Source organism: Mustela nigripes, chromosome 3 (assembly GCF_022355385.1).
Source record: "Mustela nigripes isolate SB6536 chromosome 3, MUSNIG.SB6536, whole genome shotgun sequence".
In the NCBI taxonomy this organism is placed as follows: Eukaryota; Metazoa; Chordata; class Mammalia; order Carnivora; family Mustelidae; genus Mustela; species Mustela nigripes.
This window is the reverse complement of record NC_081559.1, coordinates 45,283,928-45,311,548: the sequence shown is the minus strand read 5'-3', so window position 1 is coordinate 45,311,548 and position 27,621 is coordinate 45,283,928. Positions and strand designations below refer to the sequence as shown.

Genomic DNA, 27,621 nt, shown 5'->3' with positions numbered 1-27,621 from the left:
TGCGGACCCGCAGGAATTTTCTAATGAGAGAAATATCCGCTCAAAGACCTTCTTTCCAGAACCGCATTCCCACCCCACCGTACAATTCCACAGTCATTCCAAAAAGCTGAGAACCAAATGAAGTTAAACGACAGAAAACTTCGGGAGTTAAGAACCGTGAGCCCAACTTGGTGAGATGCTAAAACCCTTCCCAACGGCAGACTAGTAGGGGAAAAAAACCCCGCGTTAAAGTCCTGGAGGATTGCAGTGACGGAGAACCCACGGCGCGTGTGCGTCCGGACGCCTCCGAGGTGTTAACGCCCTACCAGGCCTGGGGCCCGTCGTCACGCGTCCGGGAGGACGGGGACCCCTGCCTAGCGCCCTGGGACGGAGAGGCAGTGTCCACCGTCGCGGCGGCTCCTCTCCCTGCCCCGCCCAGTCCGGAGCTGCTCTCCGGGCTCGGGCTGGCATCGGGCTACGGAGACGTCTCGCTGATCTTCAGGTATGCACCAGCCCACCCAGGGGATGTGCCGGGTGCAGTAGCTGCCCGCCCGCGGGCGGTGTCGAGTCCGCACCCCGCACGACCTCGTGGCCCCCGCAGCTCCCCAGCGCCTCTGTCACGGCCCCAGGCCCAGGTCGGGCGGCCGAATCCTGAAAGGCCCGGGCAGGGCGAGAGCCAGACCAAACCGCCAGCGGCCCCGACCCCAGACCAGCTGCTCTCAGCGCCTGCGCGCAATGCCCGGAAGCTCCCGACAGGCGCCGTACGGGCACCCCGTCCGTGACGTCACAGCGGAGCGCCGGGCGCGGAAGAGGGCCCCGTCGCGACCGCGTCCCCTCAGGTCCTTGAGCCGGTGCCGACAGAGGAGCGATGGCCTTGAGGTTGCTGAGAGTGGTCCCCGCGTCTGCGTCGGCTCGGGGCCTGGCAGCGGCCGCCCACCGCGTGGTGAGGCGGCGAGCGGGGAGCAGGCGGGCGGGCGGCGGGTGGTGCTGGCCTGCCCTCCCGGCGCCCACCCTTCCTCTACCCGGGCCTCTGGGCAGCGGCTCCCGGGGTCACTCCGGGGAGCTCCCCGTGCCCCCAGCGTTTTTGGTCCCGAGTCGCGGCAGAGCTCATAGGGGCCGGGAGCTTCTCCAGTCAGGACGCTGGGGACGGTGGTGAATCGGTGTCCCGGCTGCCTTGGTGTGGGAGGTCAACTTGCGGGTGCCTCGGTGCAGTTACGCGCCGTGTGGGTGAGCCGCGGGAGCCTGGGTGGTGTTTATCCACGGACGATCCTAGTGGCACTGTCAAGCCCACTTACGTTTCGGCCCTTGCTAGGCCCACATCCAGGGGATGTGACCTGGAGCAAAACCCGAAGAGAAGGCGTTTCGGTTAGATCGGAAAGGCTTAGGGGACTTCCCAAGGTAGACCACCGGCAGGGTGACATCAAGGCAGAGGGAACACAAGAAACAAAAGAACTGAGGCCGGAAACCTAAGGAAACTTTATTTTATAACCGCGGTTGTAGAATCGCTTCTTTCCTTGCTAATGCCTCCCACTGCATCCGTGTCAGATTGATCATAAAGGGACTTGCTTGATCTGCGTGCTAAAGATTCTCATCAAAGGATTGTGAATAGAACAGTGTAATAGTCTTGCTAAAAAGCTATATATATGTGTTTTCAGAAGATGACTCAGGCCACCAAAGAGAAGAAATAGACAAGTGGTCACCTTTTTTAATATTCAGTGTCGTGGGAGTTGTGTCAGTGGAAGTGAGGGACCCAGAATTAAGGGGGTGCTACTCTGCTGCAATGTGAGTACTGGACAGACCCCCTTGTAACAGTTTGTTCCTGGTACCCTCTGCAGGGGATGTAGATGAACTTCAGTAAGTCCAAAGAAAAAGGAAGGAGATGGAAAGGGAATACACCTTGTTACTTAAATAATAAAAGGAATTGGAGATGTGTCATGAAAGATCTACTGTTCTGTGTGATTTTAGAGAGCAGTAAACGGGACCAAGGATGGGAAATTGTAGAGAACTGTATCATAACTCTATAAAAAAGCACTTTCTGAAGATTTTCAGTCAGTAAATGGCCGATGGCTTGATCACACATTACTGTGCACCCGCTTTGTGCCTCATCTGTGCTATGATCAAGCTGTGGCCACACAGGGAAGCAGTTTGCACATGGCTCATAGGTAGCCTGGAGGAGAGAGTGGTTAATTTCTAGGATGCAGGGTATGATAAGATTAACACCCCCGTATGCCCCTCATGTGCTGTTCTCTAGTCCACTTGGCATACGTTTCACTGGACTTGCTGATCTTGCAGTGCTCTTGTCCTTGGACTTTTGTGCTTACTGTGTCCTCTGCCTGAAAGACCCTCTTCCAGATGTCCACTTGACCAGTTCCCTTGGCACTTTCTAGTCTTGGTTCAAATGTCACTCTTCCTTCAAAGGCTCCTTGGCCTCCCAGTATAGCCTATGGCCGGTCCTATATACCGTGCTGCCCTCCACAGTGATTATTTAATATGCTGTGTATGGTGGATGCCTGAGCAACACAAATTTGAACACATGGGTCCACTTCTTTGCTGATTTTTTTTTTTTTTGGATAGGTACAGTGTTATAAATGTATTTTCTCTTTATGATTTTCTGAATGTTTTCTCTGGCTTACTTTACTTTAAGAAAACTGTATAATACATATATAAAATATGTGTTATTTGACTGTGTTATCAGTAAGGCTTCCGGTCAACAGTAGGGTATTAGTAAAGTTTTGGGGGAGTCAAAAGTTGTACGTGAATTTTCAAGTGCAGGGGGGTGGGGAGGTCAACACCCCAGTGCCTGCATTGTTCAGAGCTCAACTGTTATTAATTTTTGTTTTGTTGTCCCGTTGAATCCTTTGGCTCATTTCCATATCTACGTTGTCTAGAAAACATGCTTTGCATTTTGTAGGCTCTTAATAAGTACTTGTTGAATGATTAAATAGGTGAGTAAATGGTTTTTGGCTATTTTTAATACTTTGAAAATAAGCTGTGCACTCCTGTTTTTCCTTATTCTTTCAGTAGTCCTCGCTGGTCCATACAACCTTTATGTATACTAAGGATTGTGCTGCTTGCCTTTTGATTGTGTTTCTTCCTTGATGTGTGTGTTTTGTGTGTGTGTTGGTGGGGGTAGATCATTTGGCCTTTGAGTAGAGAATAGACTGGATTTATTGGAGATAGGACATGAGGCAGGTATTGAACCATAGACGAGAGGCGTGAACATGTCTGCAAAAGCATTGCAGTGGGGATAAGGAGGAGACAGTTGGTTCCAGAGAGATTTCAGAGTTATCAGTAGGATTTTGTGAGTGATGATAGGGTTGGAGGAACGTTGAGGGTATCCAACATGATTCCCATGTGTGCTTGGATTTGCTTGGTAAATTGTAGATAGGGAGCTTGGGAGGGAGAGCAGATTGAGGTGTTAGGGTATGTTAAATTTCAGTTTTAAGCCTGTTAACTTTCAGGTATTTTCAGGACCACTAGATGGAGCTGTTTAAAGACAGGTAACCTGGTCCAGAGCTCAGGACAGAAGTCTGGCCTAGAAAAAGGCTCCATTCCCTTCCTCTCTATTGTCCCTGTCCTTCCTCCCTGCCTTTTTTCCTTCCATCCATCCATGCATCCATCCATCCATCCAACTTCTATCAAACGTGGTATGCATATTCTGTTCCAGGTACTGTTCTAGGCCCTGAGGATTTAGCCGTGAACAAAACAGACAGTCCCCCCATCCTTATGAAATTACACTGGGCTGGAGTAGGGATACCGGTAATTAAACAAGTAAATAGGTAATTAAAATGTAGATGTTGGCATTTTTATCACCAAGGGTCTTCTTGGCGTTTTTACCTAATAGCTGCTGTTTCCCACAGTAACCAGATGCTGTTGTGTTTTTCAGGGAGGAATTCATACAAGTGTACAGTGCAAACTACGGTATGGCCCTTTGGCCTACATACTTGGTGAAAGAACAACCAAAAGATTCACAGAACACAGCAAAGTGATAACTGTAGATGGCAATATATGTTCTGGAAAAGGCAAGCTCGCCAAAGAAATAGCAGAGAAATTAGGTATGGACTTCTGTCGCTGGAGTGCCTTCCTCCCAGCTGCACGGCTGCTTGTCTGAGTTTGATTTTACTTTAACATTGACTAGACAGAATTGGGCCCTGGGCAGGTGTTTCACGTTTTTAAAATGCATTAAAAGCTGTTTTAATGTATTAAGTTTAATGAAAAATTAAAAACCCATACTGGTTGTCAATTTGACTTGGAATTCTTTCTTGATAATTTGCTCTTACTTGAGCTTTGGAGCAGTCCTCTGAGTAGGGCAGTGATTACTGCTGTCACTCCCAGAGGATAAGAAGCTGCTGCTGAGGCTGGTTGGTGCAGAGCCAGGCTCTGAACCCTGTTCCCGTCGAGTACGACTGGCTGGTGCTCACTCATACATGTGGGGCTCCCACAGTGCTGGGCCACCCTCCTTTTCAGGAGGATCTCCCACGGGGGCGGGGAGGGTCTCTGGGGGACCTCTTCCTGCAGCTGTTCTGGACACATCATCTTCAGCGTCCTGTGCAAACACAGGTGTGAGGGTAACTTTGCCCAGGTTCTAAGCGACCAGCCTCTGCTATGTGTCTGGGTGGGGCTTGGTTTCTGTGAGACCCGGCTACCCATGGAGAGCAGGTGAGGCACTCATGTCTTGTTTCTTCTTCTCAGGCTTAAAGCACTTCCCAGAAGCGGGGGTGCATTATGCAGACAGCACCACGGGAGATGGGAGGGCCCTGGACATAGAGCTCAGTGGCAGCTGCAGCATAGAGAAGTTCTATGATGACCCGAAGAGTAACGACGGCAACAGCTACCGCCTGCAGTCCTGGCTGTACGCCAGCCGCCTGCTGCAGTACGCCGACGCTCTGGAGCACCTGCTGAGCACAGGTGGGCTCCCCGAGGCCGGTGGCCATGTGCTGTGCCCTAGCTCCCTTCTGGAGTCCTGCCATGTTCCATCGCCACTAAGTAGAGCTTTTCTTTGAGGGTGTTGAGTGAGGCAAGTTCTGTCTTCTTAATAAGATTATAAATTCCCCCACGATTCATGTCATTCCTGCTTCAGAGTGAAGTTTGCTTTCTGTTACTTCATTCCTGGGGACGGGGGTAGGATTGGTGGATTTTGTAGGAAGTTTCCGTGCTGCTGCTCTAGGCTCCTGCGAAAGGTATCCACAGACGCAGGGAAGGAAGTGCCTGTAAGTGGCTGTGATGACTTGTAGTCCCAGGCATGCGGTGGTGCTATTGTCACACACAGATGGGACACACAAAACAGGCTTGTTTCTGAGGGCCAGGTGTGGCCTGGGTTCACCGTGCACCCATTGGGTAGTGCTCACCCTGGAGAAAGTGCAGAGGTGGGGCAGGCAAAGCACACAGGGCCCTGTGGGCCTGTGCAGTGTTTTAAGGGGGGTGTTTCTGGAACCCAGCAAGAAACAGACTAGGGCCATTTGGGGCAGGTGCTGCCGAGAGTCTGGGAGACAGGCAGTAGGAGTTAGTGCGTAAAGTTAGCGCCGAACAGGGTCTGGTCTGGGGTGGTGTGGGGGGTGGCAGCATCCTGGGGACCAGCAGTGTGGGTTAAACTCGGCCCCTCCCCCAGAGCATGCTGGGGACAGCAGACACTACTGTGCTGTGCCAGAGAGCCCTGGCCTTGGATGTGCTGAACATGCAGCTGACAGCAGACAGTGTGTATGCGTGCCTGGGAGGAGGTGCAGATTGTCTAAGTGTTGTGTCTGCCTCCTCTGGCAGCGGTGGCCACACCGGGGCGGCTGTCTGTTAATGCAGTGAGCTCACTTACAGGCAGCTCAGCTGCCACCTGGGGGATGTGCCTCATGGGTGGGAGGACAAGGAGGTCTTGCAACAAGGGCCCCCAGTAATGGATGGGACTGATTCACAGACCTGCGTTTAGGACCTACTGGCTCACACTCCAGCAGGCTCCACGTGCACGGTGCATGCCCCAAGCTGCAGGACTCACTCTTCACCTAAATGTTTACACAGGAGTCTGGTTATTGTCTTGCTTTTCCAGAATTTTCTTAGTCATACTTTTCCTCAGGCAAAATAAGCCCTGATTTTGGTTAGTGCCACTCCTGAGAAAAAAATGCGGTCTCCCTTGTGATGTTCTGTACCAGGACCTGGCTTACAGGAGCTGCTTTGGAAGCATACTTCAACCCTATCTTAGGGTGAAAAAAGAACACTTTAAGTGAAGATTTGCTTCTTTTTGTGTTCCATGAACTGTTGCACATTGTATGAGTGCCTACCGTGGGCCAGGTACGTTCTAGGAGCCTGGGAGGAGGAAGCAAAGGCCGCTATCTCCTAGAACTGACACTGTGGTAGGGAGGGAAAGCCTAAACATGGGCATGTTCAGTGTCCTATCCAGTAGTGAGCGGCTCGAGGGCATTTGCTGTGGGCCCAGGGCCATGCTTCCTGGTGAGGAGGTGGGGGAGGCCTTCATGCTGACACAGCAGACCTGAGTGCAGGGACGCCAGCCAGAGTTGGTGGGGAAAGTGCACAGAGTCGCTAAGGTTACAGGAGGCTGCTGTGACGTGAGTGGGCTAGGAGTGGATGGGACAGGGTCAGAGAAGTGGCCTGGGCAAGATGGCTTTTCCTCTGGAGGGGAGAGGGAGCCATCAGGAGCTGTGAGCAGAGGAGTAACGGGATCGGGGTTCAGCTCTGAGAGTGCCCATCTGTTGTTGGGAGAGCTGCCGGGGTCAAGGGCAGAGGCTGGGCCTAGCTGGGGGCTGGGACTGGGACCTGGCCAACAGTCAGGAGGCCTTCAGTGGTTGGGGTCAAGATGTGGTTGGGAGGAAGCTGGTGGTTCACTGATGAGTGGGGCACGGGGAATGGGGGGAGAGTCTGGATGCTGCTGGGGTCTGGCTGAGAGGTCAGGCCAGGGAGGGATTGGGGTGGGTAGACAGGATGGAAAAGGTATGGTTTCAGACAGAAATACCTTCCTCCTAACTCGATAGGTTATAGCCGACAGGATGAGACAGAATGTGACAGCACCAAAACCAGAAGTGTTCTCATTTTCTAAAACGATTTCCCACTTAGAAGAACACGTCTGTGCTTTTGAAATATTTGATATGCAGAGTGTACCGTAAATAACTTTTGCCTTTCTGAAATGGAGTTACTCGTTTCCAGTGCTTTGGTTTGTATCGGTCTGACTTTTGATTTTGCTTCCCTGTTTCTGACAGGACAAGGCGTTGTGTTGGAACGCTCCATCTTCAGTGACTTCGTGTTCTTGGAGGCGATGTACAACCAAGGCTTCATCCGAAAGCAGTGTGAGTTGGGGCTGTGGTCAGGCCTTCCTGGGTGTGTTGTGCCGCTGGCTGAGACTCTGGCAGACTCCCTTTACAGTTGGTGTGCACTTGGCACATGAATAAGTGCCTTTACTTGTTAAATTAACAGGAAAAAAGAGCGTTCTTTCCACCCTCTCTTCCTCCTAAATTCTTATCTCTGGGAAAGCAGACAGGATCCACCAAACACCTAAGCTACTTTCTCTGATCTAGTTTAATTTCGGTGAATTAACCAGTTTCTAGTGTGTGATTTTGTGTGTCATCAGGATGTCTGTGTTTTTTTGTGCCCGCACCTGCAGCCGGCATCATTGTCGTCTTTCCCTTCTGTCTGATACGGTGGTGTTCTGATTCCTCCCAGGACAGTGGCACCCTGTGGGGCTCATTGGAGGTCTGACAGGTGGACATGGACGAGGATGAGGTCTGGTCAAAGGTGGCCTGACTGAGGAGTTAGGGACACGTGTCTAAGGGGTGTCTAAGGAGGCATGTGCCAGGGCAGGGCTGTGGGGCCCTGTGCTCAGTCTGCTTATGAACTTGTTCATCTGAGTGCTCAGCTGGCTGGAGCCGGCGGCTGGCTCTCCCCACTCACTAACCAGCACTACGGGCTGGTTAGTGAGTGGGGAGAGCCAAGCCAGCCAGGAGACGATTTGGGGCTGAGGCACTCTGCTCTTGTCTGCTTCCATGTTCTGCTGTGAGAGCTGCTGGCTGCATGCTGGACTCAGTCCTAGGTGCCGGGGATATGATGATAGAAGACAAGGAAGGCTCTTGCGGTTCTGGCCGGGGTGAGGCAGGCACGGAAGCTGCATCGATGTTGGTTCCTCCTGGGGCTACAGGAGCACACAGGAAGGCGCTAACTGGCGGGGGGAGACCGGGTGCTGTCAGCCACAGCGGCCTTGAGGAGGGAGCCTGGCAGCAGGGCAGCCGGTGAGTGGAGTGAAGCGTGGAGGAGGTTCCTGCGGTGTTGATGGTGGGGGCGGCCCAGGAGAGGCAGATGGGGAAAGCCCAGAGTGAGCTGAGAGCCCTGAGGCTGGGATCCTTGGGCTTTGGGTTTCTGCCTACTGGGTCATCCTGCTGCAGACCTGAAGCTGAGTGGGCTCAGCAAGGGTGGCAGGGGGACACCTGTAGAGTGCAGGGTCTTGTGGGACAGGAGCTGAGAAGGGCCCTCCGGGAGGCCAGAGGCTAGTGAGTGGTGTTTCCAGGTTGGGTTAGGGGAAACAGAGGACTTGAGAGTAGAGGGCGCTGCGAGGTGGGAGGTGGTCTCCGAAGGGGAACTCCGCTCATAGGAGTCCGAGCAGCAGGAGACGGAAGGACAGATGCCTTTCCTGAGGGGAGGGCAGGGGAGACTGGCCTGGCTCCGTGTTGCCCAGGTGGGAAGCTGAGATGAGACTCGGGGTTTCTTCCATGGACAGGAGAACAATGCCCAAGGGAAACTTCAGTCACTCGCTGCGATGGTGTCACCTGTGTACCCGGATAGTCCTCCAGGTCAGACCTTTGCTGACTTGGGTCCAAGTTGTGCCCTGAATGGCCACTTAAAACCAGACTCACTGTAGTGGTCACCTGAACATTTCCTTTAGAGCAAAGTCGTTGCCTTTCTGTGGCTCTAGTGTGAGCCCCAAAGTTGATCTCTTCTGGAAGTTTCCACCATGTGAACCTCTGCAGAGATGGCAGTTTCTTGATGTTGCTCCTGTGGTAGGTGAAGGTGGTGGTTTCATTCCAGTGACCCACGGTGTGCTCTGCCTGACTTTCTAGTAATGTCCTTGTATGCCAGAGGACATCCAGGTGCAGAGTGTCCTCGAAACAGCACCCGTGTCCTTTAGAGCCGCAGGTTGTATGTGACTGTTCTGCACAGTGGTGACCCAGGGAGAGTGAGCCCTCAGCCTTAACTTGCTTTCTGTTTTATTTTGTATTACTAAGTCTGCTACAGTACGTAGTTCTGTGTAGCTGATTAAATTTACTGAAACCAGGTAAACGTAGCTTCCTATTTTTCAGTTACTTGAAAAAGAAAGTGAATAACAAAGGTTTGTCCTCACTGGAGGAGATGGGACCGTGTCTGTTACTGCCAAGTACAGTGGGTGTGTAGGATGTGTCTCAGCCACAGGCCACCAAAGAGGACACTTGTGTGCCCTCTCCTGGCCTTCTTTGTGGCTAAGATGCCCTTAGAATCTGGCCTTTTGGATGACATGGAGACCAGTACATAAGTCCCAGCGTCCCGCCCTGTGGAGGTGACGTGTAGTCCCTGGGCCTAGGGCTTGCTGTCTGTGAGCAGGAGAAGCGCTGCAGGGCGGGGGCTGCCCCTGGCACCTGCCTCGGGGTCCCGTGTCGCGTGTGTGCTGCCGGTGCAGACACCTGTGCCTTCTGTGATTCATGGTTTGACATGTGGCTCTGGGCCCTGCAGTCTACCTTTGCCCTTTTATTGGAAAGGCGCATGTTGGGGGATCCTGTGGCGGCCCATCCATGACTAATGTTCCTCTCTCATGTGTGTAGGTGTGGACCACTACAACGAGGTGAAGAAGGTCACCATCAGCGAGTACCTGCCCCCTCATGTGGTCATCTACATTGACGTGCCCGTTCCAGAGATCCAGAGTCGGATTCAGAAGAAAGGAAATGTAACTCAGCTTTTCAGTTGCAGACCACGCTCTTTCTACTTGTCCTCGTTATCTTGACGTGTCCTCGTAGATCAGCACTTCCCAGTGGCAGTCACAGCAGTTTGCTGTCAGGTGCCGCTGGCCTTCACAAAGATAGGTGGTCCACATGGTGGCGGCACCTGAGTGTGGGCCCTCGTGTGGTGGCTGGAAGGGGCTGTGGTCAGTCAGTGCTCTCCGGCAGTGCTCTGCAGCCCGGAGCACCATCCCGCCGCCACACCTTGTCCCCTAAGCCACCCTGTGGGAATGGGTTAGTATGCTGGTGGCAGGCCCCTTGCCGTATTCTCTCCTATTCTTTCGTGGGGCTTCTGCACCCAATTTTCTGTTGGTCGATTGAATGTGATTTCTAGCATCCTTTCAGTTCTCCCTTCCTTTTTAACTCAGGTTGAGCCCCTCTCCCTCCTTTCCCCTTGTGGAGACTAGAGCACTGGGGCTGCGTTCCCCTGCTCAGGCAGCGCTGGCTGAGCCTGCATTAGGGGGCCGGAAGCTGCGGTTTGGTGCTACTCACTGGCTCGGGGCACAAAGCAGGACCTGGGGCACGAAGGTGTCACTGCTGCTCAGACTAGTTCTTGTCTGCAGACACCACTCTCACGTGGAGTAATTTTTCCTGGGACGAAACACGTCTTCTTTGCAATGCTGTGATGCAAGTATGGGGTTGCATGTGGGCAGGGTCCGCAGCAAACAGGGAAGCAAAGGAAGGTACTAGGTGGAGGTCAGTCAGTGCTACAAAGAAACACGAGGTGGAAGATAACATGACTTGCCTGTAGCATTGCTGAACTGTAAGAGGTTTTAGGTACTGAGACTGGCTGCTCAGATGTGGAGGTTTCGGTCTCTGAATTTGGTGGAGCACAGTTCAGGCGATAAGGGAGGTGAGTGGTGCAGGAAGTGGGAGAGGTGGTTGTGGTGTGCGAGTAGTGAAGGGAGAAGGCAGGAGGGAGTCTGGTGGAGAGGAGGGCGTGGGCTGGGGTGGGGGGGGGATGGGCCAGTCCCCTTGTTGTCATGGTCTTAGCTGCCAGGCTCTGGTATTTGTGCACATGAGTGCTTGTGTGTGTGCTCTGTGTGTGTGTGTGCACTACAGCCCATGCCAGGTGGAACGTGTATACTATAACAGATTCTTCCTGATCCCATTCTAAGTGTGTGTCTTAACCTTAGCGTGTGAAAGGTTAGGCCATGGGATCCCCTGGGCAAATGTGTGTGCCCTGCTGTGGTACAACGAGGTTGGCCCTGACCAATACTGAGGCCCCTTTCCTGTCATCTCTGCAATGCCCAGGAGGTGTTTCAAGAAAACCGTGTTTGTTGCTTGTTTCAGCTTTTACAGGTGTGCAAGTAAAAGAAAAAGTCTGAACATTCCACTTGTTTTTCTCTGCTTTTGTTTAGCCACATGAAATGAAGATCACCTCCGCCTATCTGCAGGACATCGAGAACTCCTACAAGAAGACCTTCCTGCCAGAGATGAGGTGAGCTAAGCGTGCGATTGAGTCCTGTGGTGCGGCATCCCCATACATGGTTCCCTGTGCCCAGCAGCCTGGGAGTTCGCTCCTATTTATTACAGCAGATGCTGTCTGCAGTGTTTTAATCTCATGTTTATAAGCAGCAGTGACAGCACACATTTCAACTTGATTGGTGGGGATTTTTAGTTTCTTGGTTTGCTTAGTTTGCCCATACTTCTTTGTTTTATTTGTACAATCATTGGAGGCTAGAAGTAAAGCCATGCTGTATCCCACGCCAGGCAGTTAGCATCAGAGAACTCCTGTGTTTTAACCTGAGGTGGTAGCCAAGTATTCTTGGTTACCTAAAAGGCTTACTCGAAAGTGCTCCTTGAATCCATGCCGAGAATTCATGGAGGACAAGCAATTTCTGTAGATCCTTTTAAAAGTTACTCTTAATAGTCGTTTGGATTACATGAAATCCCACCAGGTCCTCCTGTTTCTTTCCTTTCTCCTGCTCACATTGTTTCTTTCCTGAAAACACAAAAGGAAATGTTCTCCCCTTGGTCTGCTCATCGTCCCTAGTACTTGGCTGCCAGTGTCTGAGAGGGAAGTCTAGGCCACTGTCCCTTGAGTCCCACTGGAAGGAGGTGTTTGATCTCTTCCTGAAGGTCTCTAGCAGCTTGTCTTAAATGGTGTTAAACTTAAACTCCTTGATGCCTAAAAATCTCATGCCTTTGCTTAAGATTTCAGTGTATGAAGGTGTGAGTAAAATCAAAGTAAGTTATGGTAACTTTGAAAGAAAAGTTTGATTTGTAAATTGAAAGTAATTTTTTTTAACCATAAGCATTGATGCATATGTTCTCGTGTCTGTTTTGTGCTAAGCTGTTTCCTAGCAGCAGGACAGAGCAGGATGAGCTGTAGGTCCCTGTCTTCCTTTTGGACTGCTCTGTTTTCAGGACTAGAGGTGCAGGAAAAAAGCAGGTTTCGTAATCTGTGCTCAGGAATGTATAGACATACGTGAATAAGCAGAAGAAATGGAAATAGTTGACCCTTGTATTGCAGTTCCAAAACTCTTGAAGATCTGACTCTAGAAACCTCAGCTGAGAGACAGCGTCCTGACAAATTCTCAAATGAAAATTTTAGCTAATAATGCCTGAGTCAGGCTCTCTGTGAGGGTGAAGTTTTCTTTTACTTTGTGGTGATTTTCAAGAACTTCTTCTAGAGGGCTTCCGGTAATGAAGTATGTTCAGCAGCCATCGTAAGCTCCCCTTGTGTCATCTCTGTTCTGGCCTGGATACTTGCCCTGGTTACATCCCTGCGCGCCCAGGGGGTCCTCTTGCTCTGGTGATCCTGTCTTGGGGGGAATCAGGTGAACAAGGTGAAGGGAAGGAGGGGCGCTTAGGGTAGGTGTGTGTTTCTCATGGAACATGTGTAGCACCTGGCCACTAACAGGACAGGCACGGGGTTGGGTGCTTGTCGCCATGAAGGAGAGGGTGCCGCTCATGACTGATGGTCGCTCTGCTGACTGTAGCATGCTCACCTGAAGACACCACACGTGTTGGGGACTGTCCCCTCCTCTGCTTTCAGGAGAGTCCGGTAGAGCCCAGCTCTCAGCAATTTGTATAATGAGAACAATAGACGGACAGGTGAATGTGTGGGAATTAATTTGATTTTTCCAAATGAATAGCATAGTAAAGATTTTTAAAAGTTGTAGGTCACGTGCTCTCCTGCCACAGAGACTTATTACACCACAGGCACTGGTCTCTCCCCTTGTGGTCCTGCTCTGTTCTCAGCTCTGTCTTCCAAACACACATGGTCTGTCCACTGTCATAGCTCAAGCTGTTCTGGGAGCCAATCACGTTGGCGGTCATTTGCCACATTTAAAAGAGCACCTGTGTGAAAGTTTCTATGCAGCCCAATTTATGTAAGTGTTAGATCATAGACCGGGGTCCTGCCGTGGCTTGGTGACCTACTTGTGTCTTGAAGTTTTCTCTTGGGAATTCACTGTGCGATTTGACTAGAACTGCCAAATTGTACATGAAATTTTAAGAAACTATCATGACTAGGCTATCTGAAGTTTGTAAGTCTTTGTGTTTTAGAATTCAGGAGGTATTTCCCACAGAAACAATTTTAGGTTTCCTAGGTTTGGTTATTTAAAATCATTTAGTTAAATATTACATATTTATAGTACTAACCTTAGAAGGTAAAATTGTTAGAGTATTAGTAATTAATCAATAAAATCAAAATTGAGTAAGAGAAGTGTTTTTTAGCTTGAATGTCAGTATTTGAAGCAAAGTAGATTTACTGGGCTCGGTTAGTGTCGCTGGCACCTGAGCCAGTCTCTCCTATGTTAGCTCTTCTTTTGTGACCCAGACACTGTCATCTTATGTGTCCTGTCTGAAGGCATGAAGAATGGTGCAGCTTTGGTCAAAGTCGTATTGTGAGATTTTACGAGGCACAGTGAACTACCTTAGGAATATGTGTTTTCTGGCTTTGTCAACATTTATGCTGAAAATTGTTGGAGAACATGTTTTTTTATCCTCATTACCTTATATTGTGGAGCTGTAGCTGGGTTTAGCAAATATCCGTGTAAACAGTTGTGAAGAGACATTTACTCTACTCCATTTATAAATGTCATTGTTAGCCCTGCTGTTCGCAGGAGACCCAGGGGTTCCTGGGAGAGGTGTGCCTGGAGGAATCAGGCAGCTCACTCCTTAGGCCTTGTTGGTGTCCCTGAATCTCTGAGACCCTTGTGGGCCACCCTCTTTGTTTCAGTCTCCCTTCACAAACAAGCCGGTGAGAATGGGGGGTGGGTGGGGACCCAGCAGGAGGCTTTGATGTGTCCTCTGTCATTTTGTCACTGAGGCACTTGCTGTGGGTCTCTGCTTGTTACAGGCACCTGGGAAGCAAATGTTCATTGAACTGAGTCACACAAAGATGGAAATGTTAGGCTATGAAATTGGCTCTGTGAGTTGTTCTCAGTAGGTGGTCTGGAGTCTCACATTCTGTGAGGGCGAGGGCCCTGTCTTTGTCCCCTGGCCTATGCTGCGCAGTGCCTGCCACCTCCATGGGCTTTGAAAAGTGTGCTGTTTTGTGTGCCAGAGGTACCTGTCACTGCTTTCCTGACCTGTCATGCTCATGCCTCTGACAGCCACACCAGGGATGCCACATCCACAGTGAGCATTGACACGCCTGTGAGATAGACAATAAAGCTTCCGTGCTAGCCGCCCTTCCTTGATCATCACGAGTGTCCACGACTCTTCTCCTACACATATGGTTTAATTCTGACTCGTGTGGCTTGTGTAGGGAGATCACTACCCTTTGTGCCTTTCTCTTTCTAGTAACAGTGGGAGGCTGTGCGTGCTTGAGGAGGAAAGATGCTGAGTTCTCAAATGAGGAGTGGCTCTTGCTCTGGCCAGGAGGGCAGGTGCAGTGAGCTTCCATTTCTGGCTTTATGGGGCTGTCACCATTGTGCCTGTGGTTTCTGACCATTTTCTTTTATCTTTAGTGAGACAAAAAAATGCAGTGATTGGGCTGCACCGAGAAACTGTCATCTAGTCAAATGACTTTCTTTGACTGTAGAATGCAGGCTTCTCTGTAAGCACGGCGTCTAAGAAATTGGGGATTCGTAGGAGTCCGTAATAATTAGCTACTAACTGAGCTCCTTAAACCAGTGGCCCACTGAAAGTGGTTCCTGGTTGGTGAAGTTGGATACCATTGTGTGGGGCCAGATGTGTATTTCAGGTTGAGCATAGCTTGTAAGGTCTTGGACTGTCTGTGGATTTATCCCCCACCAGTAGGGGGGTGCTGTGTTATCGACTCCTAAATGAGAGGGTGTCCCTTGTGTAATCTCCTTGGGTGTGCCATGCAACTGATCTGGCGGAAGTAGTAGTCTGTCCTTGACATTCTTCTGTCCCCTTTGTGGGAAGGAGGTCAGACGTTTCTACAGTGATGGGCTTTCCAGCAGGCCTCCGGTCTGGGCGGCCTCACCATCTCTCCGGCCGGGGCTGTGGCTTCAAGTCTCCCACGGTTTGGTCTGGAGGTGGTGGCAGAGGCAGCCTCCTTCATCTGTCAGGTACAGACTTTCCCATCTGTTGGTTTGCAGTCATGTCCTGGATGGGCAGCCAGCCGTCTGCATAGTGGGGGCATGCGCAGAAGTGCTGGAAAGGGCATCCTGCCATCCCCTTCTTTTCAGGACCTAGCTGTGACTTTTCAGTGTTTAGATGAAGGGCTAAGGACTAATGGAACTGGGCTGTTGCCTTCCTGCTGCAGACTTGGGTTGTCTCCTAGATTTGAGCAGCTCAAGTACCCTGTCCTTCCTCCTCCACCACTTGGCTGTTCTCTGGGCCCACGTTCAGTGATGAACCTGTGACAGCAGTGACCATGCACCCTGTCCCCTTCGGCCCCTGGTCTCTGGTGCTGGTGTGGTGGGGTGGGGTAGCCAGAAGGGAAGTCAGGAGATACAACTGCTGTTGTCACTGTCCTGCCAGGAGTTAGCAGGTCCTCCTCAGCCTCTCAGGCCCAGCACACTGTTCTCTTCAGAACGGGTAGCTTTAACATTTGTAGCAGTAGACTTTAATGTTATATATTCATTTGTTTATAAGCTCAGAAGATTTACCGTGAATTTCTTCTTGCCTTTCCTTATAGTGAGAAATGTGAGGTGTTACAGTACAGTGCAAGGGAAGCTCAAGATGCAGAGAAGGTAAGAAATCGGCAGAGAAATTTATAATTATTCTTAAATTTGATTCATATGTAAAGTTCTTATAAATCAGATAATCAGTTCAGCTCCCACTGGTCTTAGAAATGTCTGCATTTCATAAGCTCAAGGAGGCACTAAGGCAGCCCATCACTCCCCTGGGCATAAGATTTTGATTTTCATTTAAATAATTCAGTTTCTAGGATCTTAAAATTGTAGAAGGCACATTAGTAAGTGCACTTTGTAAAATTCAAGTCAATCTCTATGCTATTTTCAAGAGAGCTTAATGAGTAATAGCCAGAAGAAATTGAAAAAGAATAATGCAGGAACATTTGCCTTCCCAAATACAAAAACATATTGCAAAATTATGGTGATGAAAGCACTGCAGTATTACTACAGGAATATGTGGTGTAATGGAACAGGAGCAGAGAGTGGAGAAATGGTTGTGTGTGTGTGTGTGAGAGAGAGACTTGACTTTGGTAAAGGTAGAGCTTTAAAGAGAAAGAAAAAATGAAGTAGAAGGAAATGGATTATTTTTTAAATGGTGTTGAGGCAGTGGATCATCAGTTACACACAAAAAAAGTCCCATATCTTATATATAAATTGTAAATTGTAAAAAGCAAAACAGAAGGTTTGAAAATTCTAGAAGAAAATGCCAGTGTTACCATGTGGAGTTGAGGTCTAGATGGTGACGAGGTCTAGAGCGCTGTGAAGTCGACGGCCTGGCCGGCTTCGGGTGTGGGAGCAGGAGAAAGCTCTGGCGGAAGGTCTTCTCCGTGGAGAGGAGCGCAGTCCCTGAGCACCCGAGACAGTGTCCCTTTGTGGTGCTGGGACAGCGCTGAGGACACCAGCAGCCCATTCTGCTCCAATGGATTACATCCCACGTGCTTTTGTTTCTGGGGACGTGGTTGTGTTTAGGAGATTTTCACACCTTGAGAGGTGTTCAGGTGCTGTGTCTGAGTAGGAGAATGCATTTGCTCTGTAACACTGTGTTGTGTTTTGAGTTCAGGCTCAAATTCTTGAAAGTTAGGAGAGGACCCTGAGTTTGGCATGTTTGGGGACAGAAAGCATCTGAAAAGATTGCCCCTCTGGGAGGTCAGACTGCAGGCTGTGGGTGTGGGGCTGGAAACAGTGTATTGGATCTCTCTAGGAAGTGGATTCATTTTCTTGTTCTCTTGTTGCTTTCAGAGGCTGGGTCTTGTGTTCAGGAATGAAGTCCCTAGGGAGGAAATGAGTAGTCTGTCCCTGACACTTGGTTCTCCGAGTCTTCATGATTTTTTCGTCCTATGCTGCTTCTCCCAGTCTCACACATAATCTCTCTGCCACCTGTGTGTTAGCTGGGTCAGGCGCCAATGCCGAGGGTCAGCTGCACCCCCCTGCCCCTGACCCCAGCGTCTGCCAGGCTGGGCACCCACACTGAGAGTCAGTGCTCAATCCCATTTCCTCCCCGAAGGCCATCTGTCCGAATTCCTTTCTTTTTGATTTCTGTGCTGATTGTTCCTGCTAGATATTTGTGGCTTATACTGTATTAAAATGTTATCTCTCTTAAATTTTCAAAATGGGACTCTACATGAAATTGAAACTGTTTTTGTCTCAGGTGGTAGAGGACATCGAGTACCTCAAGTATGACAAAGGGCCGTGGCTTGAGCAGGACGACCGCACTCTTCACCATCTGCGGATGCTGTGAGTTCTGTGCCATGGGGAACCAGCCCAAGAGGACGAGGGGCTGGGTGTTGGAATGTGGGCCCTTGCCTGCTGTAGAGACGTGGAGAAGCTTGAAGGAATTCTGTTTCAAGAGATAATGAGGTGTACTTCCAGTTCCCTTCAAAGAGGCTGTTGCACTTCCCACTCTGACTATTGGTTAATTGGTCACCAGTATTAATTCAACAGATATTTTGCTTCTACCAAGAGCCAAGCACTGTACCAGATTTAGAGGATTTGGCATCAAATAAAACTCCTGCTTTCATCTCCTCTGGGCGCCTCCCGTCCCCAGGCCCAGGATGCTGGGGAGATGGGCATAAATCCTGTTGCTGGTTCGCTGACTGAGCAGCGCCCCGATTTGCAAACACAACAGATTGCTTTCCCCAGCTAGTGCCTCGACATCCCTCTGGGGGCCATTCACTGTTCTGTGAGGCCAGTTGTGTCAGACAGTGAGTGTTTTATGCATGGAGCCACTGTCACACTTCCTGGGCCCTAACATGAGTTCCTTGGACAGGCTGCATCATGAGTGGGTGACGGCATGTGTGAGTGACCTGGGGCTGCTGTGGTGAGTGGCCACATACAGCACTAGTCTCCTAGTTCTGGAGTCCAGAAGCCCAAAGTCAGGGTGTTGGTAGGGCCGCCCGCCTCTTCAGGATCGAGGAAGAACCTTTCCTGCCTCTTTTGGCTTCTGGTGGTTGCTGATGGTTCTCTGGTGGCCCCATCATTCCCACTCTGCCTCTGTCCTCATGGGGCCTTCTTCCCGGAGTGTCTGCATCTGTGTCTACATTTCTCTCTTGCTTTAAATTCACATGTCATGGGATTAGAACTCCTGCTGATCCCCTGTGATCACATTTTAACTTCTCTCTACAAAGACTCTGTTTCTAAAAGAGATCCTATTCACAGGTTCCGAGCAGACATGAATTTTGCAGGGACGTTATTCAACCCAGAACACCATGTGTTTTGAGGGGCCCTGAGCCCAATCCCACACTTGAGACTCACTGGAAGGACTCGGGAATCACAGCAGGTGGTTGTGCTCATGGCTAAGCTCTTCCCAGGGAATCAGCGAGGATTCCCAGCTGGTCAGTGAGGAGAAAGGCACACAAATGTGGAGCAGTCCAGGCACAGGTGCTCTCGGCTCCCTCCCATGAGGCATCCCTTGTTGCCATCTCAGTTCATTGCCAAATGAACTGCTTCGGGCCCAAGAAAAGCAGTAACATGCGCTTAGGCAGTCTTTTTGCCACAGAGCCCATTAGACACTCGGTGCCCAGGGTTTTGATTGGGTGCTGGTCATGTTGGTCTTAGCAGCTGCTCAAGTTCTGACCTCCAGAAAGAAGGCAGGTGTTCCCCATAAATCACGTTATACCTGGTGCCCCGTGTGTGGTACCCCCGCCTCGGGGCAGCATTTATTAGACACTGAGGCCTCAGACGCCAGCCAAGGGAGACTGCAGTCTCAGGCCTGCTCTGTTTCTGAGAGCTGCACTTGAAAGACAGGTCTTGGGAAGGAGGGCACATCTGAACCCAGGAAAGGAAGTTTCCTGTGAGGGTCAGTGGCTGCCCCCTCTACATAGGGTGGGGCCCTGTGTCACTGACTTACCCATTTGTCTCTAGCAACAGCCTGTGGTAGAGGCTCAGCATCAGCCTCTGTTCCGCCACGCTGGACACAAATTGGCTGCGCTGTGTCAGTTTTGGGGAGCATTGGTGTGAGTGTTGAGCCCATGGAGAGTGTCCATCCTGCGTGGTGACCACTCTCCCTGTGAGCCCATTGGCTAAGCTCTGCCTGAGCGGGTGCCCAGGGCCAGAGCTTCCCTGTTTGCTGGGGAGTTTGCAAGCTCATGGCGTTTCTTTTGATAACTGACATGCTCATTTCTCTGCACTTGGATGCACCCTAATGTCAGCATATCAGAGTTCATAGATTTCAGGAATTTCTCATGTTGAACCTGTTGATTTTGTTATTAGAAGTAGGACCTAAAATTTTAGTCATTTTAGCAGGGTTTTTTTGTTTTAGTGTTAAGATGGAAGAAATAGCACATGGGAAGGATCCTACAGTTGTGGGGTTGGGGGAAGGCTTGGAGTGGCCTCTGAAGACATGGCCTAGTGTTCTGTGGCAGCCCGTGCTTCTGACAGGACGGAGGGGTGTGGTCAGGGGTTGGGTGAGTGGGGCTGTGCCTTGGTTATGTGGGCATTCCCTGATGGTTGCTTTGTCTTCGTAGTGATGGGAAGTGGGTCATTAGCCACAGGTGGCAATGGGCGGGATGGGTGGGCTGAAGGTCTGAGGAGGGAAGAAAGGTAGAAAGTGTTGTCTGGATGTTAGAGTGGGGAGAATGGGCCGGGAGCGTGCTATGGACAGCAGGGTAGGGCGGCGGCACTAACATCCGGTGGAAGGGGGGCAGCCTCCCGCTGCTGCAGCTGCCCGAGTGTCTGCAGGGAAGAGGCAGAGCTCTGGAGCCCAGCAGGATCAGCAAGAAGAGTGTACAAAAGTGTGAGTGTGATGGTGAGAGATGTGATGTGGGTGAGGCGGCAGGGAGCATAGAAACGGCGGTGGAAGCCAGCGGACTAGCGATCAGAGTCCTACTAGCTCACTCTGGGGTCGGATCTGGTCCCCTGTGGTTCCAGCACGTCGCACCTGAGTTTGCTCCACATTGGGAGTGAAGCCGAGCTCACTGGGTGCGGGTGTGCAAACACACTGTACAGCTCTCCTTGCGTGAGCACTGTTCTTGGGAAAACACATGCTGGTCTGCCAGCTGGACCGCCTTCCCAAAGTCCTATGCAGACCATGAAGTTCGAACAAAAAGCAGACAGGCAGTTGTGATTTTGATGCCAAAGAAAAGTGTTTGCTTTACTTTACATTTTATAAACACTGAGCTTCAAATAGTTTGCTTTTATTGCTCATTTATTTGTCCTTCGTGAATTTTTCTTCACATTTATTGATGTTTTTTAAAAAACCAGCTTTTTGTTTTCTTGAATTTCTGTATTTTTCTTTTTCAGTCTGCTTCCTGTTCTAGTTTTTATCATTACTATTTTTCAGAGGCCTAGGTGCTCGATTTCAGGTCTTCTTCATACATGCCATCTGTAGGTGCTGTTGGTGTCCCTCCGGCTTAAGGGCGCTAATGATCTGAGAAGCAGCTGTGCTTGCCGTCTGCGTGTTTGCCTGGGCTCGGGGGCTTGACGTGCTCAGGCATGCTTTCATCTAGAGTTATGCCCTGGTCGGGCGGGAGAAGAACTCGCCTCCTGCCATTGAGTGGAACATTCTGTCAGTGTCAGGAAACCAGGCTCTGTCGCGGGCGGGAGTGTTCTTCTCGTGCACGCCCCGCTCCCCCACAACTTCTTGGCCCGTGGGGTCTGTCCGCGAGCCGGGAGGTGGTGAGGTCTTAACTGTAGGAGCACGTGGCCCTGTCTCCACTGACTTGTATTGTTGCCTCATGTACTTTGATGCTGTGCTGTCGTATGTCTTCGTGGAGAACTGACCCCTTCCTTGCCACGGAGTGCTCTGCTGCCTCCCTGACGATGTTCCTGTTCTGCAGTCTGTCATGTCCGAATGGGTGCTGTCTGTTCCGGCTTGATTCGTGTGGGTGTCTTTCTCCATTCCTTCCCTTTGGACCCGAGTCTGCTTACCGTGGGTGTCTTGGAGCCACATAGATTCAAGGCCCGTGTTTTCTTCTTTTCTGACCGTCTGTGTGTCTTAATTGCCATGTGTGGACGGCTTACATTTAAAAGGAACGTTGATGTATGTGTATTAACATTCACTGTGTCTCTCAAGGAAGGTTTTTCGTTTGTTGCATTTGCTGTTTGTTTTCTTTCTCCCACCTTGTCTGGTTGGACCTGAGCCTCCGTCCGATTCCATCTTCTCCTCTCCTGGCAGAGCAGTTGCACTTCTCGCCATGTACTCGTCACAGCCCACGTCCCCCAGCTCTGTCACCTCCCAGGTGGAGCTGGGACCTCTGAGCAGAGTGCCCGTTTCCTCCCTCCATCTGCTTTTCTTCCTGGACCAGAAGTTGATTTGCAAGGATGTGTTCTTGTTGGAGGGACAGGAGTGATGACTTTCAAGCTCTTTCCTTATTGCACCTGAAACTGGAAGTATCTGTTTTTGAAAGCTCTGGTTCACTTTTTTGTCTAGATGCTGCTCTGTGCAAATATTTTCGTAAACTGACCTAAATGAGATATATATGGTGCATTCTGAACCTTGCTAGAGCCCCTTTCAGTAGCCATGTAGTGTCTGCCTCTAGGTCTGAAGGCTCAGGGTATTAGCCTGAAATGAATCATGGCTACAGTGTCAGCACTGTGTCCAGAAGACATTCCAGAAATGTTTCCTGATGCCACAGTGCCCCTGCCCTGTGGGGGCTCCCCTCACCTTACAGCTGGGGAAGCCGCGGCTCAGGAGTGCCGACCTGCTCCGTGAGGAGGGGCCACCATGACCCCCCTGCGGCCCAGCGTACAAACTTTGCTGTCTCCCCTCCTCCCAGCACCTCAGGCTTGGATCCTCGTGGGCTCATCACCTCCTTTGGCTGTCATGCTGCTAGGACCCTCCTTTCCCGGCCGGCCTTCTTACCCACACATCCTGAGTAACACTCTGAGGCCTGTGTGTTTGTCCCTGCTAGTTTCTCTCCCTCTCGTCTTCTTTCCTAACTTTTGTTGTCTTTGAGGTTTGGTCCTCTCATTCTTGATCTTAATCCTACCATTAATTATTTCTTCCTATTGCTCTTCCTATGTGCCACCAGGCTAATTTTCATAAAAATGTCACAGTGGCGCAGTTTTCCTTTCACTCTGGATCCTTCAGTGGCTTACCCTTGTTTAGTTATCAATCCAAATTTCATTTTTGCAAAGTAATTCAGAGTCCTGATCATCTGGTTCTCCCTCTTCCTGAATCTGTTCCCTCCCCTACCTGCTCAGTAATTGTCTAAAAATCCTAGCTTAAGTCTGGGTGTATTCCCCCCCCCCCCCCCCCCGCCCGCCGAATACCATCTCTTCACTTCACTAGGCTTTATATGTGATTCTTGTTCATGTCAGTGACTGCTGGACGCAGACATGAGGGAGTGTGTGAGAAGGTGGCTGTCCTCGTGCCAGGCTGTCCCACCAAGGCCAGGGGCCTGCTGACTTGTTCCACCGAAACAGATTCGAGTTCTAAACACAATCTGGAATGTGTGTTCATTTGATTCCAGACTATGTCCAAAATGATAATCTTAAGATCCTGATTTTAGTGGTTACTTAGTTGTATTGTTGTCAGATCACAGAGAAGGGTTCAGTACTTCCCTTGAAGATTATGGATTACAGCATTCAATTCACTGTTTTATTTTGCTGTAAACAGTCTGTCCGCTCTTTCCCGTGATCCATCACTCCCCTGCCCCTGTGCCCCGGGTATTTCATAACCGTGTGCAGCAATAATTGTGTTTATTTTCATGTGAGTACCATTTCTTAATTTGGGGGACTCAAGTGAAAATTATGCCCAATTTTCTAAGATAATTACTGTAAACATGCCATTTACCAGTTATACTCATTTCGTCTAGAACCTGACCAAATTATTGGTTTCGAGCATTTTTGTTGCATCTCAGTTACGTATGCTGGTGTGTAATTACGTGTGCGCTTATGCTAAGAGACGGTAACAGTACCTGTCAGCCTGGATAGCATTTCGTGTTCCCGTGCGTATTCCCTAACTTACTGGCTGGTGCCCGCCTTGGTCCATTTCATTCCTGGGTTGGTGACTCTGGTCACCAAGCAGGGCTTCATGTGTGCGGGGCTCTAGGCCCCTTCCTCCCACTTCCCCAGAGCCTGGGCTGCCCTCCAACTCACTCTGTTTGCTTCATCATGGAGGCTTCTGTTTCTTGTGACTCTGGGACGAGGTCCTTATAGTAGGAAATCCCAAGGCTGCAGTTGGTGGGGTACGAATTTGGTATCAGAGTGTGGTGATCAAACAGAACTTTGCAGCTTGGGACAAGCTAACAGGTGGACCGTGGACATATTTTAGGAGCGAGGATAGACATTCTGTCAATTGGGAACCAGTGTGAGCCATAAGACATAATTTACTAGGTGTTTTTTCTGTCTTTTCCTGCCTCACTCTTTTAGAATATGGGGCCTACTGCCCTCTGTTGTGAACCAAGCCCCACTATAGTTCATCATTTTCAGGCACTTTGGCTTCTGATGTTAAGAGGATATGTTATTTTCAGCCAGTTTTGAATTCTCCTCAATTATATTTAAGTGCTTTGTGAAGAGAATGTTTTCTTTCTCTGTGTTTTGCTCCCTGGGTCATAGAATGCTTCCCTTTCATCTCTGTTCCTTACTTATCTTCAATCTCGAGTAATCAGGTTGATGGAAGATTAGCACTCTTGGCGTTTACAGGAGACAAGAAGCCATAGGCTCATCCCAGCAGTCACCGCTTGAGCTCATGGTGACACATTGCGACAGTGGTTTAGCCGAGTTTAAACAAGTTGTAGACAGTTGCAGCAGATTATTTTTTTAATGTTCGGAAACAGTTGGAAGAGTATTTGTTGAAAGAGACGGTCTACTGGGGTGGGGGGGGCATGTAAACTGTACTTCAGCCAGACGAGGCATAGAGGGCGCTATTGCTCTGTGTGTCGCCCACTGGCTCCCAGGCCAACAAGTTCTTAAGGGATTTTCCAGAATTTTGTAGGATTGTCAAACTACTGAAAAAACCAAATCATACTCCACCGTGACATCTGTTAACATTTAAAAACACTAATTTTCGCTTTTAGTGGAAATGGTTTACTGTGAGATCACTTTAAAAATTATCTCTGTAAAAAAAATAATTCTCTGTGTTAACAATAAAGGGATGCGTACTTATGTGTTCTCTGCATCTGCGTGCAAAAGTCTGTTGTGTGAACAGCTTACTGGGGGGCTGACAGGGAGCCCTGTTCTTGGTGTGCCCTAGTAAGCCCAGCTTATTAGGGCAGCTGACAGGTGAGCCCTGCTCTTGGTAGCTGGCTGTGTGCCTGTGGACGTCCGCAGAAATCCCTGGGCCACATTTCCTGTGAGGGTGATATTTGTTGCCAGATTATGAGTCCGTGTATGAGTGACATCTCATTTGTCCCGGTGACCCTCGGGATGTGCCTCTACCTGCTCTCCTCTCATCCCACCTGCCGCATGTTCTTAGGGCACCACGGTCCTCAGCAGGAGGGGTCTGGGGAGCACCGCCCCAGGATCAGATCGGGGTGTTCTGACCGTGGCTGCTAGCCCCAGCTGCCAGGGGTCTGGCCTTGGCCACCATGGGTCTGGACTCTTTATCACAAAATAGCTGAAAGCCAGATGCATTCAAAGAACTTCCATTTGGGCCATTATAAACAGAAACCTCTTTTGCCTTTGTAACTCATTAATGGGAAAAGTGGTCATTTAAAGTAATTATTTGATTTGTTTTGAGCCCTTAAGAGAGGAGACTTTATTTAAATGTTTCTTTCTAAAATCCCTAAAAATGCTTTTCATCTTCAAGTATAGCAGTCATATTCAGACTAAATTTGATTTAAAATAAGCAGTTATAATACAGTGTAAATATTTCAGCATTCAGCCAAAATAAAATGGTGAAACAAGGAGCATATCCTATGCTTTGTGTTTGTTGGTGCAAAGCAAGACGAGGGTGTGCCTGGCTGGCCTGTGTGGGCCTGCCACTTCTCCCCCCAACCCCAGGCTCCTGACTTTCCAGTGGCCCTTCTGCTCCTGGAACCTTTTGGGCAGGGCAGCAGGACACCGTGGGGTAAATCTGGAGGAACTGCAGTTATTTGCTGCCTTTCCCTCACGATTCATTAGTGATTTGTTTTTTTGTTTTTTTTTTTTAATTATTTATTTATTTTTAAATTTTTACTTTTTAAATTTCTTTTCAGTGTTCCAGAATTCATTGTTTATGCACCACACCCAGTGCTGCATGTAATGCATGCACTCCGTAATACCCACCACCAGGCTCACCCAACCTCCCACCCCCTACCCTTCCGGAACCCTCATTGTTTTTCAGAGTCCATACCCTCGCATGGTTCGTCTTCCCCTCCGATTTCCCCCAACTCCCTTCTCCTCTCCATCTCCCCATGTCCTCCGTGTTATTCCTTATGCTCCACCAATAAGCGAAACCATATGATAATTGACTCTCTCTGCTTGACTTATTTCACCCAGCATAATCTTCTCCAGTCCTGTCCATGTTGATACAAAAGTTGGGTATTCATCCTTTCTGATAGAGACATAATACTCTATAGTATATATGAACCACATCTTCCTTATCCATTTGTCCACTGAAGGGCATCTTGGTTCTTCCACAGTTTGGCAGTTGTGGCCATTGCTGCTATGAACATTGGGGTACAGATGGCCCTTCTTTTCACTACATCTGTTTTTGGGGGGTAAATACCCAATAGTGCAATTGCAAGGTCATAGGGAAGCTCTATTTTTAATTTCTCAAGGAATCTCCACACTGTTTTCCAAAGTGGCTGCACCAACTTGCATTCCTACCAACAGTGTAAGAGAGTTCCCCTTTCTCCACATCCTCTCCAATACTTGTTATTTCCTATCTTGTTAATTTTGGTGGTATCTCAATGTGGTTTTGAACTTCTTTTTTTGTTGTTTTTTTTTTAAGACTTTATTTATTTATTTGACAGAGATCACAAGTAGGCAGAGAGGCAGGTGGGGGATTGGGGGGTGGGAAGCAGGCTCCCTGCTGAGAAGAGAGCCCTTTTGGGGCTCGATCCCAGGACCCTGAGATTATGACCTGAGCTGAGGGCAGAGGCTTAACCCACTGAACCACCCAGGTGCCCCTTCAGTGTGGTTTTGATTTGAATCTCCCTGATGGCTAGTGATGATGAACATTTTTTCCATGTGTCTGTTAGCCATTTATATATCTTCATTGAAGAAGTGTCTGTTCATGTCTTCTGCCAATTTTTTGGAAAAAAAAAAAAAAGATTCAATAGTTTTGCATGTTTTAGTGAGGGCTCACATATCTCCCAAACTTCATCCATTCTGGAAAGGTGGTCCCCTGTGGCTGCTCAGGCTTTCGGGAGACTCCCCCTCCGGTTCTGAAGGACACCTCAGAAAAATAGCTGCACACAGACCTCATGGTCTTTGGGGTAAAGGTTTGAGTCCAGAGGACCATCTGGGAATGAATGGCATTTATTTGGCTGTATGTACTTTTTAGAAAATCAGTCTTACAGCTTATTTTGTTGTGTTTCAATGGTTTAGCGTGGTCTCTATTTATTTTATTTTGTAGGGTTCAGAATAAGCTGGAGGTGCTGAATTATACAACCATTCCCATCTACCTCCCGGAAGTCACAATTGGAGCTCACCAGAGTGACCGTCTCTTCCAGAAATTCACAAAGGTGAGATTGGGAAACCAGGTGAGCGGTCTGCTATGAACCCTGCGACTGGCCCCAAGGTCACATCCCTGAAAAGGTTTTTGTTGTTTTTTGCCTATTTGTTTTAGTGAAAGAGCTTCCTTTTCATTTAAGTAATTCTCCCTTCTTCACCTCCCCGTCCTGTCGCTGGTGCAGCTCCTCTCTCCACAGGGCCACATGCCACAGTGTGTTATCTTGATAGGGACACGCTGTCTGTTGTCTAGCTCTTGTCTGCAGAGCGCACTTGGGGTGTTGCTTGACTCCTTATGGTACCTGTGTCCACAGGGAATGAAGCCGTGCATCTGCGGTCGGGGAGAGCACAGGGCTGGGGTGCAGAGCCAGGTCAGGGGAAGTGGAGCTCAGCAGGCTCCGAATGTGTTACTGGTCTTCTCTGATTTCCATACATTTTTGTGAATTGCTTGTTTTCTGAATTGTTTGTGGATAGTCATTTCAGGCAGAATTCCATGAACTTCGAGGGCACATATAAGTTGTGTAGTAGAAGCTCGCAGATGAGGGAGAGACTTCTCTGGGAGTCCTTCTGTCAGTGGAAGGCTAAGGGCACGA

At 49.6% G+C, this 27,621-nt stretch overlaps 1 protein-coding gene across 1 annotated transcript in view; it reads left to right on the top strand.

Annotated features, from left to right (window-relative positions):
- The first annotated feature begins 767 nt into the window (after positions 1-767).
- The window catches only part of NDUFA10 (NADH:ubiquinone oxidoreductase subunit A10), a 47,307-nt gene continuing 20,453 nt past the window's right edge, over positions 768-27,621 (top strand). The window contains exons 1-9 of the mRNA XM_059393842.1: positions 768-922; positions 3,866-4,034; positions 4,672-4,887; positions 7,179-7,265; positions 9,762-9,883; positions 11,297-11,376; positions 15,997-16,051; positions 17,643-17,728; positions 26,934-27,042. Of these exons, the coding sequence (XP_059249825.1) occupies positions 848-922; positions 3,866-4,034; positions 4,672-4,887; positions 7,179-7,265; positions 9,762-9,883; positions 11,297-11,376; positions 15,997-16,051; positions 17,643-17,728; positions 26,934-27,042 (999 nt within the window). The 5' untranslated portion in view covers positions 768-847. The remainder of the gene's footprint in view (positions 923-3,865; positions 4,035-4,671; positions 4,888-7,178; positions 7,266-9,761; positions 9,884-11,296; positions 11,377-15,996; positions 16,052-17,642; positions 17,729-26,933; positions 27,043-27,621) is intronic.